Below are 15447 nucleotides of genomic sequence, written 5' to 3' on the forward strand. Positions count from 1 at the left end.
GCTTAATTAGCTTATTGGAAACTTCCAATAATTACATGTCACTATTGATTACTAAAAATGGCCTGACACTAACCCAAAATGAATTGTTTTGTTAGCTTATGTAATTTACTTAAAAGTATTTATTTAGATGAAAAAGAATTGCTTTGTATCATATTTTTCAAGAATTAATTTCTCATTAATATGAATGGCCTAAAATTTCCTCTGAATCACCTGTTCTACTTTTTTGCATTTTTTGTACTCATTTGTAATTAAATGTAAAATTTGTTTTATATTTTTTAAGACGTGTTTAAAAAAAATTGCAAAAATCTGCATTTGTAGCAACAGTAAAGCTCAAAATACTTTTCTTTAGAATATAATTACTGTTTCCCCCCCCCCCCCCGTGTTTTTTCGGGGGTGGGGATGGGGGAAGGGGGGGGGGGGGGGGGTGAGGCGGCTTACAGGCTGTTCTATTTTTTTATGGTATTTAATTTCCCACAAATTAACGTGACTATTTTATTCTACAGTATTGCACGGGTATCAGGGGTGTGTATGTAAGCATTTATTTTCCAAAGTAATGTAAAACATTTCTAGTAATTTCTTTAGAACTAGCTTTTATCTGTGGTTTCATCAGCACCACCTATATACATCTCTCACGCTATTTACTCCATTTCAAGTGAACGTGGCCACAAAGCACCTTCACCCTCATTCCTTACCAGCCACCCGCATGGTGTATATTTCTAACTTGACAGATCGAGATGAAACAAAGTGCAGGTTAGTTTAGTTTCCACTACAAAATTATGTTGTTTTTATGAAAATCGGTTCAGTAGTTTTTGCACCAACTTGGAGCAAACAGACAATGTTTTAATAATATTAGTATAGATGGAAAACATCCAATGAATTTATAGTGCTAATAGAAATAGGGTAAACAGTTGGTGCTACATTGGAAAGAGAAAGGAAATATACTTTCCTTAACAGATTGTAAGCCACTCTAGAAGATGATTCAAAATGGACCAGGGTCACTTCTGGTCACAGCAAGCAAAGTCAAAAGGTTAGGTCTATTATGACTATAAAAATGAGTACACTGCAGTGATTAGTTTCTATGCCTTGACAAGAGCCACAAAGCTCGAAATGTGTTCGCTGCAGGAACTGCAGGAAGCACCAGACACCACCAGAAGGAAGAGAGGAGAGGTATGCAGAACCTCCATCTTCATTTTAATCCCACACTTAAACTTCTGTTAGGAGGCTGTACTACCCCATTTCAAAAGACCTATGTTCACAATTGACAATTTAGTAATTCATTGATTCATTGTTGATATACATAAAAAAAGTGTAAACAGTATTACACTATTGTCTATTATACTTCCATTTAATCATATGCTGTAATGGGTGAACAAGGCACCCAGAAGTACAATGCACATCCAATTTGAGGTTCAAGGCGGATATACAAGAACCTCACAGGTAAGGGTCCAAGAAGAAACTCTTTAAAACTCAAACTTTTGATATTATAGGCATTACTGAAACTTGGTGGGATGAATCTCATGATTGGACAGTCAATCTAGAGGGCTATACACTGTTTAGGAGAGACAGACTAAATAAAAAGGGTGGCGGGGTGTGTCTTTACGTAAAGCCGTTTTCAAAACCTAATATATGGGAAGATATTCAGGAGGGGACTGTAGACACTGTCGAGACATTATGGGTAGAAATTGCATGCGGGGAAAAAGGAATAAAAAAGTTAGTATTGGGTGTATGCTATAGGACACCTGGTATCAACGCATCTGATGATGAATTGTTACTAAAGCAAATTGAAAGAGCAGCAGGAGTAGGAGACATAATAGTAGTGATGGGAGATTTTAACTATCCAGAGATAAACTGGAAAAACGATTCATGTGATACCGCTAGGGGCAATATGTTTTTAAACACACTTAATGATAACTACTTAGTCCAACTAATTGAGGAACCAACTAGGTACAATGCAATCTTAGACCTGGTATTAACAAACAATGGGGATTTGGGATCAGGTATTATAGTAGGGGAACCCATAGGAAATAGCGACCACAATATGGTCACATTCAATATCAGTTTCCATAATCAGCCCTATACTGGCTCAACTAGGACTTTAAACTTTAGCAAAGCAAATTTTTAAAAGATGAGGGTATTTTTCAGGGATATTGAATGGGAAGGTTTGTTTTTAGGAAAAAATACTACGGAGAAATGGGAGGTACTAAAATTCCTGCTAGCTAAAAATACACTCAAATGTATTCCTATGAGTAGCAAAAAAAGGAATAAAAATCATAAACTGATGTGGCTTAACAAAAAGATTAAGGAACTTATGGAAAAGAAAAGGCGAGCATTTAAAAAATACAAATCTGACGGGGAAGCAGAGTCATTTCAGCACTATAAGGAATGTAACAAAATTTGCAAAAAGGAAATAAGAGCGGCTAAAGTAGAAACTGAAAAACTAGTAGCAAAGGAAAGCAAAGCGAATCCCAAAAAATTCTTTAAATACATTAATAGCAAGAGATTAAAGAAGGAGAGTATAGGCCCTTTAAAAGACAAGTTGGGAGTCTTAAGCAAAAATGATAATGACAGAGCGGACACACTAAATTAGTTTTTTTCAACAGTATTCACTCGTGAGGACCCAATTCAGGGACTAACGCACAATCTCAATAATGAGAATATCACACTGATAGGTACTTATTTAAGCAAGGAAGTAGTCTGTGACCGATTAAAACATTTAAAGATTAATAAATCACCAGGGCCCGATGGTATTCATCCAAGGGTTCTAATGGAGCTTCACTCTGAACTGGCAAAACCGCTATCTTTGATCTTTAAGGATTCAGTTATATCAGGTATGGTTCCCAAAGACTGGCGTATAGCGGAAGTAGTGCCTATATTCAAAAAGGGAAGTAAAGCTGAACCAGGTAATTATAGACCAGCTAGTCTTACATCTATAGTGGGGAAAGTATTGGAAGGTATTCTTAGAGATAGTATTCAGAAGTTCCTTGAAACCAATAAGGTCATTAAAAGGAATCAACATGGGTTTATGAAGGACAGATCCTGTCAAACCAACTTACTTGGCTTTTATGAAACAGTAAGCGCAAACCTAGATCAGGGTAAAGACGTGGATGTAATCTTTTTAGACTTTGCCAAAGCGTTCGATACTGTACCACACATGAGACTTATCTACAAGCTACAAGAATCAGGGCTAGGAAGCACAATATGCACTTGGGTCAAAAACTGGTTAGATAATAGGAAGCAGCGCGTTGTGGTTAATGGATCTTTTTCAACTTGGACTGAAGTGCTAAGTGGTGTGCCGCAAGGCTCAGTATTAGGAACGCTATTGTTCAATATTTTCATTAACGACCTAACAGAAGGTCTAGAGAGCATGGTGTCAATTTTTGCAGATGATACCAAATTGTGTAAGGCTATAAATACAGAGGAGGATGCCGAGTCTCTTCAGAACGACTTAGTTAAATTAGAAGCATGGGCAGCCAAATGGAGAATGCGCTTCAACACAGACAAGTGTAAGGTAATGCACTGTGGTAACAAGAACATAAATTACACCTACCTACTAAATGGGGTAAAATTAGGGGATTCTGTACTGGAAAAGGACTTAGGTGTCCTCATAGATAGCAAGCTAAGCAGTAGTACCCAAAGTAGGACTGCAGCAAAGAAGGCTAATAAGATATTAGCATGCATAAAACAGGGTATTGATGCTAGGGACGAGAGTATTATACTCCCGTTATATAAATCACTAGTGAGACCACACCTTGAATACTGTGTACAATTCTGGGCACCGTACTACAAAAAGGATATCCTGGAGCTTGAAAAGGTACAGAGGAGGGCGACCAAACTAATTAAGGGCATGGAGACGATGGAATACAAGGAAAGGCTTGAAAGACTAGGCATGTTTACATTGGAAAAGCGGAGACTAAGAGGGGATATGATCAACATCTACAAATATATGAGGGGACAATACACAGAGCTTGCGCGGGACCTGTTTTTGGTTAGATCAACACAGAGGACTCGTGGACACTCGCTCAGGTTAGAGGAGAGGAGATTCCGCACAATACGGCGTAAAGGCTTTTTCACGGTAAGGACAATACATGTTTGGAATTCCCTGCCCGAGGGAGTTGTAATGGCGGAATCTGTCAACACCTTTAAGAATGGGTTAGATAAATTCCTAACGGATAAGGATATCCAGGGGTATGGTGCATAGTCATGCATTATAGTTACTATAAATAGGGATAAAATGTAACGGCTGACAGCAGCATCAGTCAGAAATTTTAGTCAAATCATCATGCATAGGAGACCACAAATAGGTTGAACTCGATGGACAATTGTCTTTTTTTCAACCTCAGATACTATGTTACTATGTCCCCTCACAGTGGAACTACAGGTTAAGTATCCCATATCCAAAATGCTTGGGACTAGAACTATGTTGGATATCGGAATTTTTACGTATTTTGGAATAATTGCACATCATAATGAAATATCATGGTGGTATGACCCAAGTCTAAGCACAGAATGCATTTATGTTTCATATACACCTTATTCCGTAATTCGGAATATCTGGATATGGGATACTCAACTTGTATATACACACACTACAGGGTCATCCAAATAGGTGTGTGCTGCCTTTTCCTATGTGAATACGCATTGAGAATTAATTTTGCAATCCAATTAGAACATCGCATTCAGAGTAAATGCACATTCTTTTGTTTGTTCCTCATTGAGGGTGAGAGAAGATAGGTAAAATCCTTATTATAAGGTTAAAATGTTGAGAAACCATACAGAAACACTCTACCCCCCCCCCTCCAATAACTAACTAGGCAATTGGAGGTCTCCAAATCGCATAATTTGTTCTCTAATTATATGTAATTTTTTGGGGATTTCAAATAAATAAGTAAATGGTCTCAAATTACCAAAAATCGACTTTTTTGTTGCTTTTTGTACACCTATTTAGGGGTATATTCAATTGAAGTAAAAAGCTGCCTGGCGTCTGTCGAAAAGATGGCAGTTTTCAACTTTTTATGGTCGAATCGGGATATCGTGATTCAACCTATTCAATATATCCCAAAATTTTTCGACAAGGCGATGAATTTGACTTGTCGAAAAGCACGTGGATTGGCGGAATAGCTGCCGATCCACGTGCTTGTGTCGAAAAAACGAGGCCAAAACCTGTCGGTTTTGGCCCATTTTCGACCATCTCAGTCCGACATAAAACAATGTCGGACTGAGATGTGGGACCCAGAGCAGGAGAGGGGAAGAGCCGCAGGGAGACGGGGGACAGCCGCAGGGCAGACAGGGGAGATCAGCGCTACAGCACAGCGCTGCAGCAGGATGTCACACAGTCGCGCCGCTCACGGCAGCTTCCACCCGGCTCCAGCAAGTGAGGTCACGCTTGCTGGAGCCGGGTGGACACTGCCGTGAGGTTGGGCGGCTGTGTGACATCCTCCTGCAGCGCTACTCTAGCGCTGGTCTCCTCCATCTGCCGGCGGCTGTCTCCCCACGGCTCCCCCCCCCCTCCTCCACTGGGTCCCTCAACTCAATTCGACTTGAAAAAGTCGAATTGAGAGATTTGAATAGGGGTTGTCGGATCCATTCCGACAAATGCATGTTGGAATGGATCCGACGCTACTTGAATATACCCCTTAATTTTTTTAATGTGCTTTTTATATGTTTTTAAAGTCACCTCGAAGTACCCCAAAAGCATATTTTTTCCTTTTTTCATATGAAAGTAAACTAAAAAGTTTGCTTTTTAGCATTTTTTCTTTTTAAAAAATAAAAATGCATACATTAGCTATTTAACACTGTTTAAAAATCTCCAGTACTTGCCTTATGCCCACTAACAGCCTTCTGTATGATTCTACAAACGAAAATGAAATTTTTTGGTGTCCAGGAAGGTCACCCCACTTTTCAAGTACATTGCATATGGCTGACAAGTCACAATCCTCGCTGTGAGTACCACAAATAGGCATTTTTAATTGGATTGGAGAATTCTGGGTGCGCACATTCGTGAAAATGTCTGCGAGATTCATGAAACAACTCGCACCTAATAGGACTGACCTTTAAGTTTGCCTTTTTCTCTCTTATGTATGCCATGAAACGTTTAAGAAGGTAACAGAAAAAGTACATTAATTTACAATAGAATGCCAACTGTTTACCAAATTTCTATTAATGCTTATTCATGATTTTGTGGTGTAAAACAAAGTTTAACCGAGGCTGCTGTATTTAGTGTAGCACTTACTTGTCACTTCTTGAATCTATAAGGAATTTCAATATTATGCCTTTTTCTGTTATTAAAACAGAACAAGCTTTAGAAGTGTTATATCTAGTGATGTGCACCGGACATTTTTCGGGTTTTGTGTTTTGGTTTTGGATTCGGTTCCGCGGACGTGTTTTGGATTCGGACGTGTTTTGGTAAAACCTCCCTGAAAATTTTTTGTCGGATTCGGGTGTGTTTTGGATTCGGGTGTTTTTTTTACAAAAAAAACCCTCAAAAACAGCTTAAATCATAGAATTTGGGGGTCATTTTGATCCCATAGTATTATTAACCTCAATAACCATAATTTACACTCATTTTCAGTCTATTCTGAACACCTCACAATATTATTTTTAGTCCTAAAATTTGCACCGAGGTCGCTGGATGGCTAAGCGAAGCGACCCAAGTGGCCGACACAAACACCTGGCCCATCTAGGAGCAGCACTGCAGTGTCAGGCAGGATGGCACTTCAAAAAAATTGTCCCCAAACAGCACATGATGCAAAGAAAAAAAGAGGCGCACCAAGGTCGCTGTGTGACTAAGCTAAGCGACACAAGTGGCCGACACAAACACCTGGCCCATCTAGGAGTGGCACTGCAGTGTCAGGAAGGATGGCACTTCAAAAAAAATTGTCCCCAAACAGCACATGATGCAAAGAAAAAAAGAGGCGCACCAAGGTCGCTGTGTGACTAAGCTAAGCGACACAAGTGGCCGACACAAACACCTGGCCCATCTAGGAGTGGCACTGCAGTGTCAGGCAGGATGGCACTTCAAAAAAACTGTCCTCAAACAGCACATGATGCAAAGAAAAATGAAAGAAAAAAAGAGGTGCAAGATGGAATTGTCCTTGGGCCCTCCCACCCACCCACCCTTATGTTGTATAAACAGGACATGCACACTTTAACGAACCCATCATTTCAGCGACAGGGTCTGCCACACGACTGTGACTGAAATGACTGGTTGGTTTGGGCCCCCACCAAAAAAGAAGCAACCAATCTCTCCTTGCACAAACTGGCTCTACAGAGACAAGATGTCCACCTCATCATTATCCTCCGATTCCTCACCCCTTTCACTGTGTACATCCCCCTCCTCACAGATTATTAATTCGTCCCCACTGAAATCCACCATCTCAGATCCCTGTGTACTTTCTGGAGGCAATTGCTGGTGAATGTCTCCACGGAGGAATTGATTATAATTCATTTTGATGAACATCTTCTCCACATTTTCTGGAAGTAACCTTGTACGCCGATTGCTGACAAGGTGAGCGGCTGCACTAAACACTCTTTCGGAGTACACACTGGAGGGAGGGCAACTTAGGTAGAATAAAGCCAGTTTGTGCAAGGGCCTCCAAATTGCCTCTTTTTCCTGCCAGTATACGTACGGACTGTCTGACGTGCCTACTTGGATGCGGTCACTCATATAATCCTCCACCATTCTTTCAATGGTGAGAGAATCATATGCAGTGACAGTAGACGACATGTCAGTAATCGTTGGCAGGTCCTTCAGTCCGGACCAGATGTCAGCACTCGCTCCAGACTGCCCTGCATCACCGCCAGCGGGTGGGCTCGGAATTCTTAGCCTTTTCCTCGCACCCCCAGTTGCGGGAGAATGTTAAGGAGGAGGAGATGTTGACGGGTCACGTTCCGCTTGACTTGACAATTTTCTCACCAGCAGGTCTTTGAACCTCTGCAGACTTGTGTCTGCTGGAAAGAGAGATACAACGTAGGTTGTAAATCTAGGATCGAGCACGGTGGCCAAAATGTAGTGCTCTGATTTCAACAGATTGACCACCCGTGAATCCTGGTTAAGCGAATTAAGGGCTCCATCCACAAGTCCCACATGCCTAGCGGAATCGCTCTGTTTTAGCTCCTCCTTCAATGTCTCCAGCTTCTTCTGCAAAAGCCTGATGAGGGGAATGACCTGACTCAGGCTGGCAGTGTCTGAACTGACTTCACGTGTGGCAAGTTCAAAGGGTTGCACAACCTTGCACAACGTTGAAATCATTCTCCACTGCGCTTGAGTCAGGTGCATTCCCCCTCCTTTGCCTATATCATGGGCAGATGTATAGGCTTGAATGGCCTTTTGCTGCGCCTCCATCCTCTGAAGCATATAGAGGGTTGAATTCCACCTCGTTACCACCTCTTGCTTCAGATGATGGCAGGGCAGGTTCAGCAATGTTTGGTGGTGCTCCAGTCTTCGGCACGCGGTGGCTGAATTCCGAAAGTGGGCGCCAATTCTTCGGGCCACCGACAGCATCTCTTGCACGCCCCTGTCGTTTTTTAAATAATTCTGCACCATTAAATTCAATGTATGTGCAAAACATGGGACGTGCTGGAATTTGCCCACATGTAATGCACGCACAATATTGGTGGCGTTGTCCGATGTCACAAATCCCCAGGAGAGTCCAATTGGGGTAAGCCATTCTGCGATGATGTTCCTCAGTTTCCGTAAGAGGTTGTCAGCTGTGTGCCTCTTATGGAAAGCGGTGATACAAAGCGTAGCCTGCCTAGGAACGAGTTGGTGTTTGCGAGATGCTGCTACTGGTGCCGCCGCTGCTGTTCTTGCTGCGGGAGGCAATACATCTACCCAGTGGGCTGTCACAGTCATATAGTCCTGAGTCTGCCCTGCTCCACTTGTCCGTGGTTAAGTGGACATTGGGTACAACTGCATTTTTTAGGACACTGGTGACTCTTTTTCTGACGTCTGTGTACATTTTCGGTATCGCCTGCCTAGAGAAATGGAACCTAGATGGTATTTGGTACCGGGGACACAGTACCTCAATCAAGTCTCTAGTTGCCTCTGAATTAACGGTGGATACCGGAACCACGTTTCTCACCGCCCAGGATGCCAAGGCCTGAGTTATCCGCTTTGCAGCAGGATGACTGCTGGGATATTTCATCTTCCTCGCAAAGGACTGTTGGACAGTCAATTGCTTACTGGAAGTAGTACAAGTGGTCTTCCGACTTCCCCTCTGGGATGACGATCGAATCCCAGCAGCAACAACAGCAGCGCCAGCAGCAGTAGGCGTTACACTCAAGGATGCATCAGAGGAATCCTAGGCAGGAGAGGACTCGTCAGACTTGCCAGTGACATGGCCTGCAGGACTATTGGCTTTCCTGTGTAAGGTGGAAATTGACACTGAGGGAGTTGGTGGTGTGGTTTGCAGGAGCTTGGTTACAAGAGGACTGCTTCCGCTGTCATCCAAAGTTTTTGAACTTGTCACTGACTTATGATGAATGCGCTGCAGGTGACGTATAAGGGAGGATGTTCCGAGGTGGTTAACGTCCTTACCCCTACTTATTACAGCTTGACAAAGGCAACACACGGCTTGACACCTGTTGTCTGCATTTGTGTTGAAATAATTCCACACCAAAGAGCTGATTTTTTTTGTATTTTGACCAGGCATGTCAATGGCCATATTCGTCCCACGGACAACAGGTGTCTCCCCGGGTGCCTGACTTAAACAAACCACCTCACCATCAGAATCTCCTCGTCAATTTCCTCCCCAGCGCCAGCAACACCCATATCCTCATCCTGGTGTACTTCAACAGTGACATCTTCAATTTGACTATCAGGAACTGGACTGCGGGTGCTCCTTCCAGCACTTGCAGGGGGCGTGCAAATGGTAGAAGGCGCAAGCTCTTCTCGTCCAGTGTTGGGAAGGTCAGGCATCGCAACCGACACAATTGGACTCTCCTTGGGGATTTGTGATTTAGAAGAACGCACAGTTCTTTGCTGTGCTTTTGCCAGCTTAAGTCTTTTCATTTTTCTAGCGAGAGGATGAGTGCTTCCATCCTCATGTGAATCTGAACCACTAGCCATGAACATAGGCCAGGGCCTCAGCCGTTCCTTGCCACTCCGTGTCGTAAATGGCATATTGGCAAGTTTACGCTTCTCATCAGATGCTTTAAATTTTGATTTTTGGGTCATTTTACTGAACTTTTGTTTTTTGGATTTTACATGCGCTCTACTATGACATTGGGCATCGGCCTTGGCAGACGACGTTGATGGCATTTCATCGTCTCGGCCATGACTAGTGGCAGCAGCTTCAGCACAAGGTGGAAGTGGATCTTGATCTTTCCCTATTTTAACCTCCACATTTTTGTTCTCCATTTTTTAATGTGTGGAATTATATGCCAGTATCAATAGCAATGGCCTACTACTATATATACTGCGCACAACTGAAATGCACCACAGGTATGGATGGATAGTATACTTGACGACACAGAGGTAGGTAGAGCAGTGGCCTTCTGTACCGTACTCCTATATATTATATACTGGTGTTCAGCAAAATTATGCACTGTACTCCTACTATATACTACAATGCAGCACAGATATGGAGTGTTTTTCAGGCAGACAACGTATACTGGTGGTCACTGGTCAGCAAAACTCTGCACTGTACTCCTCCTATATAATACTGCTGGTCCCCAGTCCCCACAATAAAGCAGTGTGAGCACAGATATATGCAGCACACTGAGCACAGATATGGAGTGTTTTTCAGGCAGACAACGCATACTGGTGGTCACTGTCAGCAAAACTCTGCACTGTACTCCTCCTATATAATACAGCTGCTCCCCAGTCCCCACAATTAAGCAGTGTGAGCACAGATATATGCAGCACACTGAGCACAGATAAGGAGCGTTTTTTTCAGGCAGAGAACGGATAAAACTTTTGGTCACTATCAGCAAAACTCTGCACTGTACTCCTCCTATATTAATAATACAGCTGCTCCCCAGTCCCCACAATTAAGATATAAGCAAGCACAAATATTTGCATCAACAATGAATAAACGGAGAGGACGCCAGCCACGTCCTCTCCCTAACATTTCCAATGCACGAGTGAAAATGGCGGCGACGCGCGGCTGCTTATATAGAATCCGAATCTCGCGAGAATCCGACAGCGGGATGATGACGTTCGGGTTAACCGAGCCATACGGGAGAATCCGAGTATGCCTCGGACCCGTGTAAAATGGGTGAAGTTCGGGGGGGTTCGGTTTCCGAGGAACCGAACCCGCTCATCACTAGTTATATCTATTAATGACATTATGCTGTAGATTATTTTGTATCAGTGGTAACAATTCAGTAATAGATCCATTTTGAGTTCATGATGTAACAAAAAAAAAAGAAAAGAAAACGTCAGAGGGGTGAACACTTTTATAGCACTTTATGTCAGACCAGGGTATGCCTCACAAAGAATAGCAGGCTATGCTAGACAATTACATTCTAGGCATTTATCTTACAGGGTTAGCAGCATGAGCCTCAAATTTTACTGTACTGCTGAATTCTTTCCAAACTTGATTCCATCTCTGAACTTAAAGATACATATTCGTTATTATTTACTTGGTGCCAATATATTCCGATGGGCTTTATAATTGTGAACAAAATAGAAATAAAACAAGGCTAGGACATAACAGACAAGGAAGAAAGATAGTAAACCTGCGAGCAGGGCTATTATACATCCTTGATAGGATACCCACTGAGTGCTATTACACAGGTCCTGAAACAACTATATTAATGATTTTAAAGAAATAAATACAGGTTGAGTATCCCATATCCAAATATTCCGAAATACGGAATATTCCGAAATACGGACTTTTTTGAGTGAGAGTGAGATAGTGAAACCTTTGTTTTTTGATGGCTCAATGTACACAAACTTTGTTTAATACACAAAGTTATTAATAATATTGTATTAAATGACCTTCAGGCTGTGTATAAGGTGTATATGAAACATAAATGAATTGTGTGAATGTAGACACACTTTGTTTAATGCACAAAGTTATAAAAAATATTGGCTAAAATGACCTTCAGGCTGTGTGTATAAGGTGTATATGAAACATAAATGCATTCTGTGCTTAGACTTAGGTCCCATCACCATGATATCTCATTATGGTATCTATTTATTCCAAAATACGGAAAAATCCGATATCCAAAATACCTCTGGTCCCAAGCATTTTGGATAAGGGATACTCAACCTGTATATACAAAATTTGGATTATTATTTTCTTTTTATCTCAAACAAAAACAAACAAACAAACAAAATAAATAGGATTTATGATAAAAGTATGACTATAAAAACACTGTTTGTGAAGCTTCAATTCTATTGTTAAACTACATGGGCTCGTGTTTGAAAATACGGAAAGCTATTGCATGAAATGTAAAATCAAAGGACTTGCTTACCATGAAATGAGGTTGTGTTAGAATACGCTTCAGCTCCTTTGCATCATTATTTTCAGAGTAACATGATATTTCTTCCAAAACCTGCAATGGGAACCAGGACAAAGGTCAGAAAAGTTACTGATTACTGAGAGTAGGATTATTCTTTACAGTTATTCAGGTTCTGTGCTATCATCAATACAAAGGAAACTGCATTTCCTTCCTGGTTAAGTATCGCTCCCACTAATTAGGTGCACTTTATCACCAAAGACTTCCTTAATGTCTCGGGCTGATAATGTCATTTATTTGAAAATAAATGGTTAGAAATAAAATGTAAGATCAGTTACATAGCTTAACACATGCATTGTTTGATTATTATTTAAAAGTTTCTATTAGGATGATGTAAATAAAAATAGTTTTACATTTGGCTCTCGTACTCTATATGTACAGCTCCCCCTACTGTCCAGTGTCACACAGCTACGTGTTGGATGAATCATTTTGTGGCAGGGGCCAGGTGAACAGCTGCAGAAACTGCACATTTTACACCTCATTTTGACACTCTTACATTCAAAGTAACATTTAGTTCACACAGACCACCAATGGACAGTCACACACAGACAACTCTTTTTACTCTGGTAAATGAGCATAACATAACTGGTATTATTAAATAAACATTTAATAGGATATTAATCAGGCATGGGAAAAGCTACCTACATTTCAAAATAATTTCCAGATAAACTTCTCTGTTAGATTGCATACAGGAAACTCTGTAGCGCTATAATAACATGTATAACTTTCTAACAGGCGCAGTTAAAAACAGTCCCTGTATAGAATGGGTCAGCTGTATAGTACAACTATACCCCTTTCACACCGCACAAATAACATGGTATCGACCCGGCATATTGCCGTGTCGACACGGGTCAGCGTGCAGTGTGAAAGGGGCATAGCCAAAATCGCGGGTCGCCTGACCCGGCAATTCAACCCGGGAATAAAGCAGTGTTATAACCGGGTTGAATACCGGGTCAGTGGCTGCGTAAACGGGCTCCCGGGTCGATGCGTCCCGGGACCCGTTTACTACAGCAGGGAGAGGCGGCACGGAGATTATCTCATCTCCCAGCGCCACCTCCGCCCCCCGCTGCTTTGGCAACCCGTCCGGCATACTGCCGGGTGGGGGAAGCATGCAGCAGCGGCCAATGCCAGAGTGAAAGAGGTATTACTGTTAGTATGCATACTTTTCACTTATCAAAACATCAGTTTGGAGCAAACGTGGCTTATGTTTTAAAACCACATTCAATTGAAGATCATTTTAAAATGGATATTCAAGTCCACAGTTTCACACATCATACAACCCATGATCTAAAAAGTTTTTTGATTTTATTTTAACTTTTGACATGCTGTCTAATCACAGATACAAAAATAATGTATTGAGACGAGTAATCCTATAAGCACCTGCAGAAGTATTTAGTTTGGATCTGTACTTCCAATAACATATGAGGAATCTTTCCTTAGTATGAAATAATGCATTTAATTATTTATTTTCAATAAACTGACTGTTTATTAACATATCATACGTGAAAGAGTAAAGATTTTGTTTTGTTCTGTTTTCAAACAATGTCATTTATCAATACTAAAACATGAAGGACAAAGTACAAATGTGGCGCAGATAATCATAACAAAAAAACACCACAAATGGCTGAATTAAAAATAATTACCTTGTAAATAAAAATTTTGATAAAAAACAAAAAAATATATGAACGAACTTGCAGACTAATACAATATATAGCCAATAATAGTAAAGAGAGTACAGCTGAGCTTATTCAACTATATGCAGCATTCACAGAATGTAGAACTCCTACAATATATCAAACATTTAAATCACCAATTAAAAGGATCTTGTAATTAGGAACTACAAAAGTCCAAATGGCAATCAGAGGGAGGCTTCTCTCCAGACAGTAATGTAAACTGAAAGATGATCTTGAAATGGACAATAAAAATCCTGCATTAAGGTTAAATATGCCATAAAAACAAAGGTGAAAGAACGAATGACAACAAAAGACAAACTTTGCATGGCCAATCCTATTCGCTCAGTGTTATGAGATGCAGGATTCAAGCCATGACAGAAGTTCTCAGCTCACTCCTATTGAGACGGTACAATCACAGATTCATGTTATCTAAAAAGTGCTGTTTCCCCACTCTTTGCAGCAACAATATAAGCTCAACAGGGTTTCTAGCTCTGTTCTGTTCAATGCTACAATAATTTGTGTATTGTTTTTAATTAAATAGCATTCATACTTCCCCCCCAACATTCCAAAAAAGAGAAATGACTAGATACACCAATGTACCATGTGAAATATTCATGAGGCAACTGAAATATACCACTTTAATATTACGCACCACAATTTTTTTGGAAAAAGTTAAGCACTCAAGGAGGAATGTCATCCATTTAAATACAATTAAATAACAAACAACAAAGAAGCATTTCTTTATAAACCAATTTGACTATTAATAACACACAATAAAATGCATATGAATGAAACTAATGTGAATCCTATATAATAAAAGGCTAACGCTACTCCTCACCTCTGAGGGGCAGAAATCAAGTGCTTTGCGTGCTGGTGGCCACTAGATGTCGCCCAATGGAGCAATTGAAGTGTTGCTCTATTCAGGTGCACACAGCCATTACTGTTATGATGTTCTGTCATTTTGACAAGCTGGTAAACTAGTATGTAAATAAAAATTTCCAAAGCCAAAGACCAATGGACAGAGCATTTTACAAAGTATGCACAGCTGTAAATGTGGTATTTTTATCGATAAACCATTTCGTGTAACGCGCAGAAAAGTCTATCTACTGATTCACAGTAATAGCACACAATCTGTTCCAGAATGTTTCCTCAGGTGAAAGGGTTCTTGACTGGCCAAGAAACGCGGCAACAAGCTGCATAAGTGAGGCACATTTGCTTGGTTGGTACATTGCCAGGGGTTACCGGTTCTACATTGCCATACATTACCAGAGTCAGACTGTCCTCCAGAATATCGCTAGCAGTTGAATAA

General features: G+C 41.0%; 1 protein-coding gene across 13 annotated transcripts in view; it reads right to left on the reverse strand.

The window, feature by feature from the left end:
- CASK (calcium/calmodulin dependent serine protein kinase) overlaps positions 1 to 15447 on the reverse strand; it is an 887710-nt gene that overhangs the window by 189428 nt on the left and 682835 nt on the right. For all 13 annotated transcript variants that reach the window (XM_063955614.1, XM_063955617.1, XM_063955611.1 and 10 more), the window contains one exon: positions 12421 to 12501. In XM_063955614.1, coding sequence (XP_063811684.1) covers positions 12421 to 12501 — 81 coding nt within the window. The remainder of the gene's footprint in view (positions 1 to 12420; positions 12502 to 15447) is intronic.

The sequence above is a fragment of the Pseudophryne corroboree genome, chromosome 2 (assembly GCF_028390025.1).
Source record: "Pseudophryne corroboree isolate aPseCor3 chromosome 2, aPseCor3.hap2, whole genome shotgun sequence".
NCBI classification, from domain to species: domain Eukaryota; kingdom Metazoa; phylum Chordata; class Amphibia; order Anura; family Myobatrachidae; genus Pseudophryne; species Pseudophryne corroboree.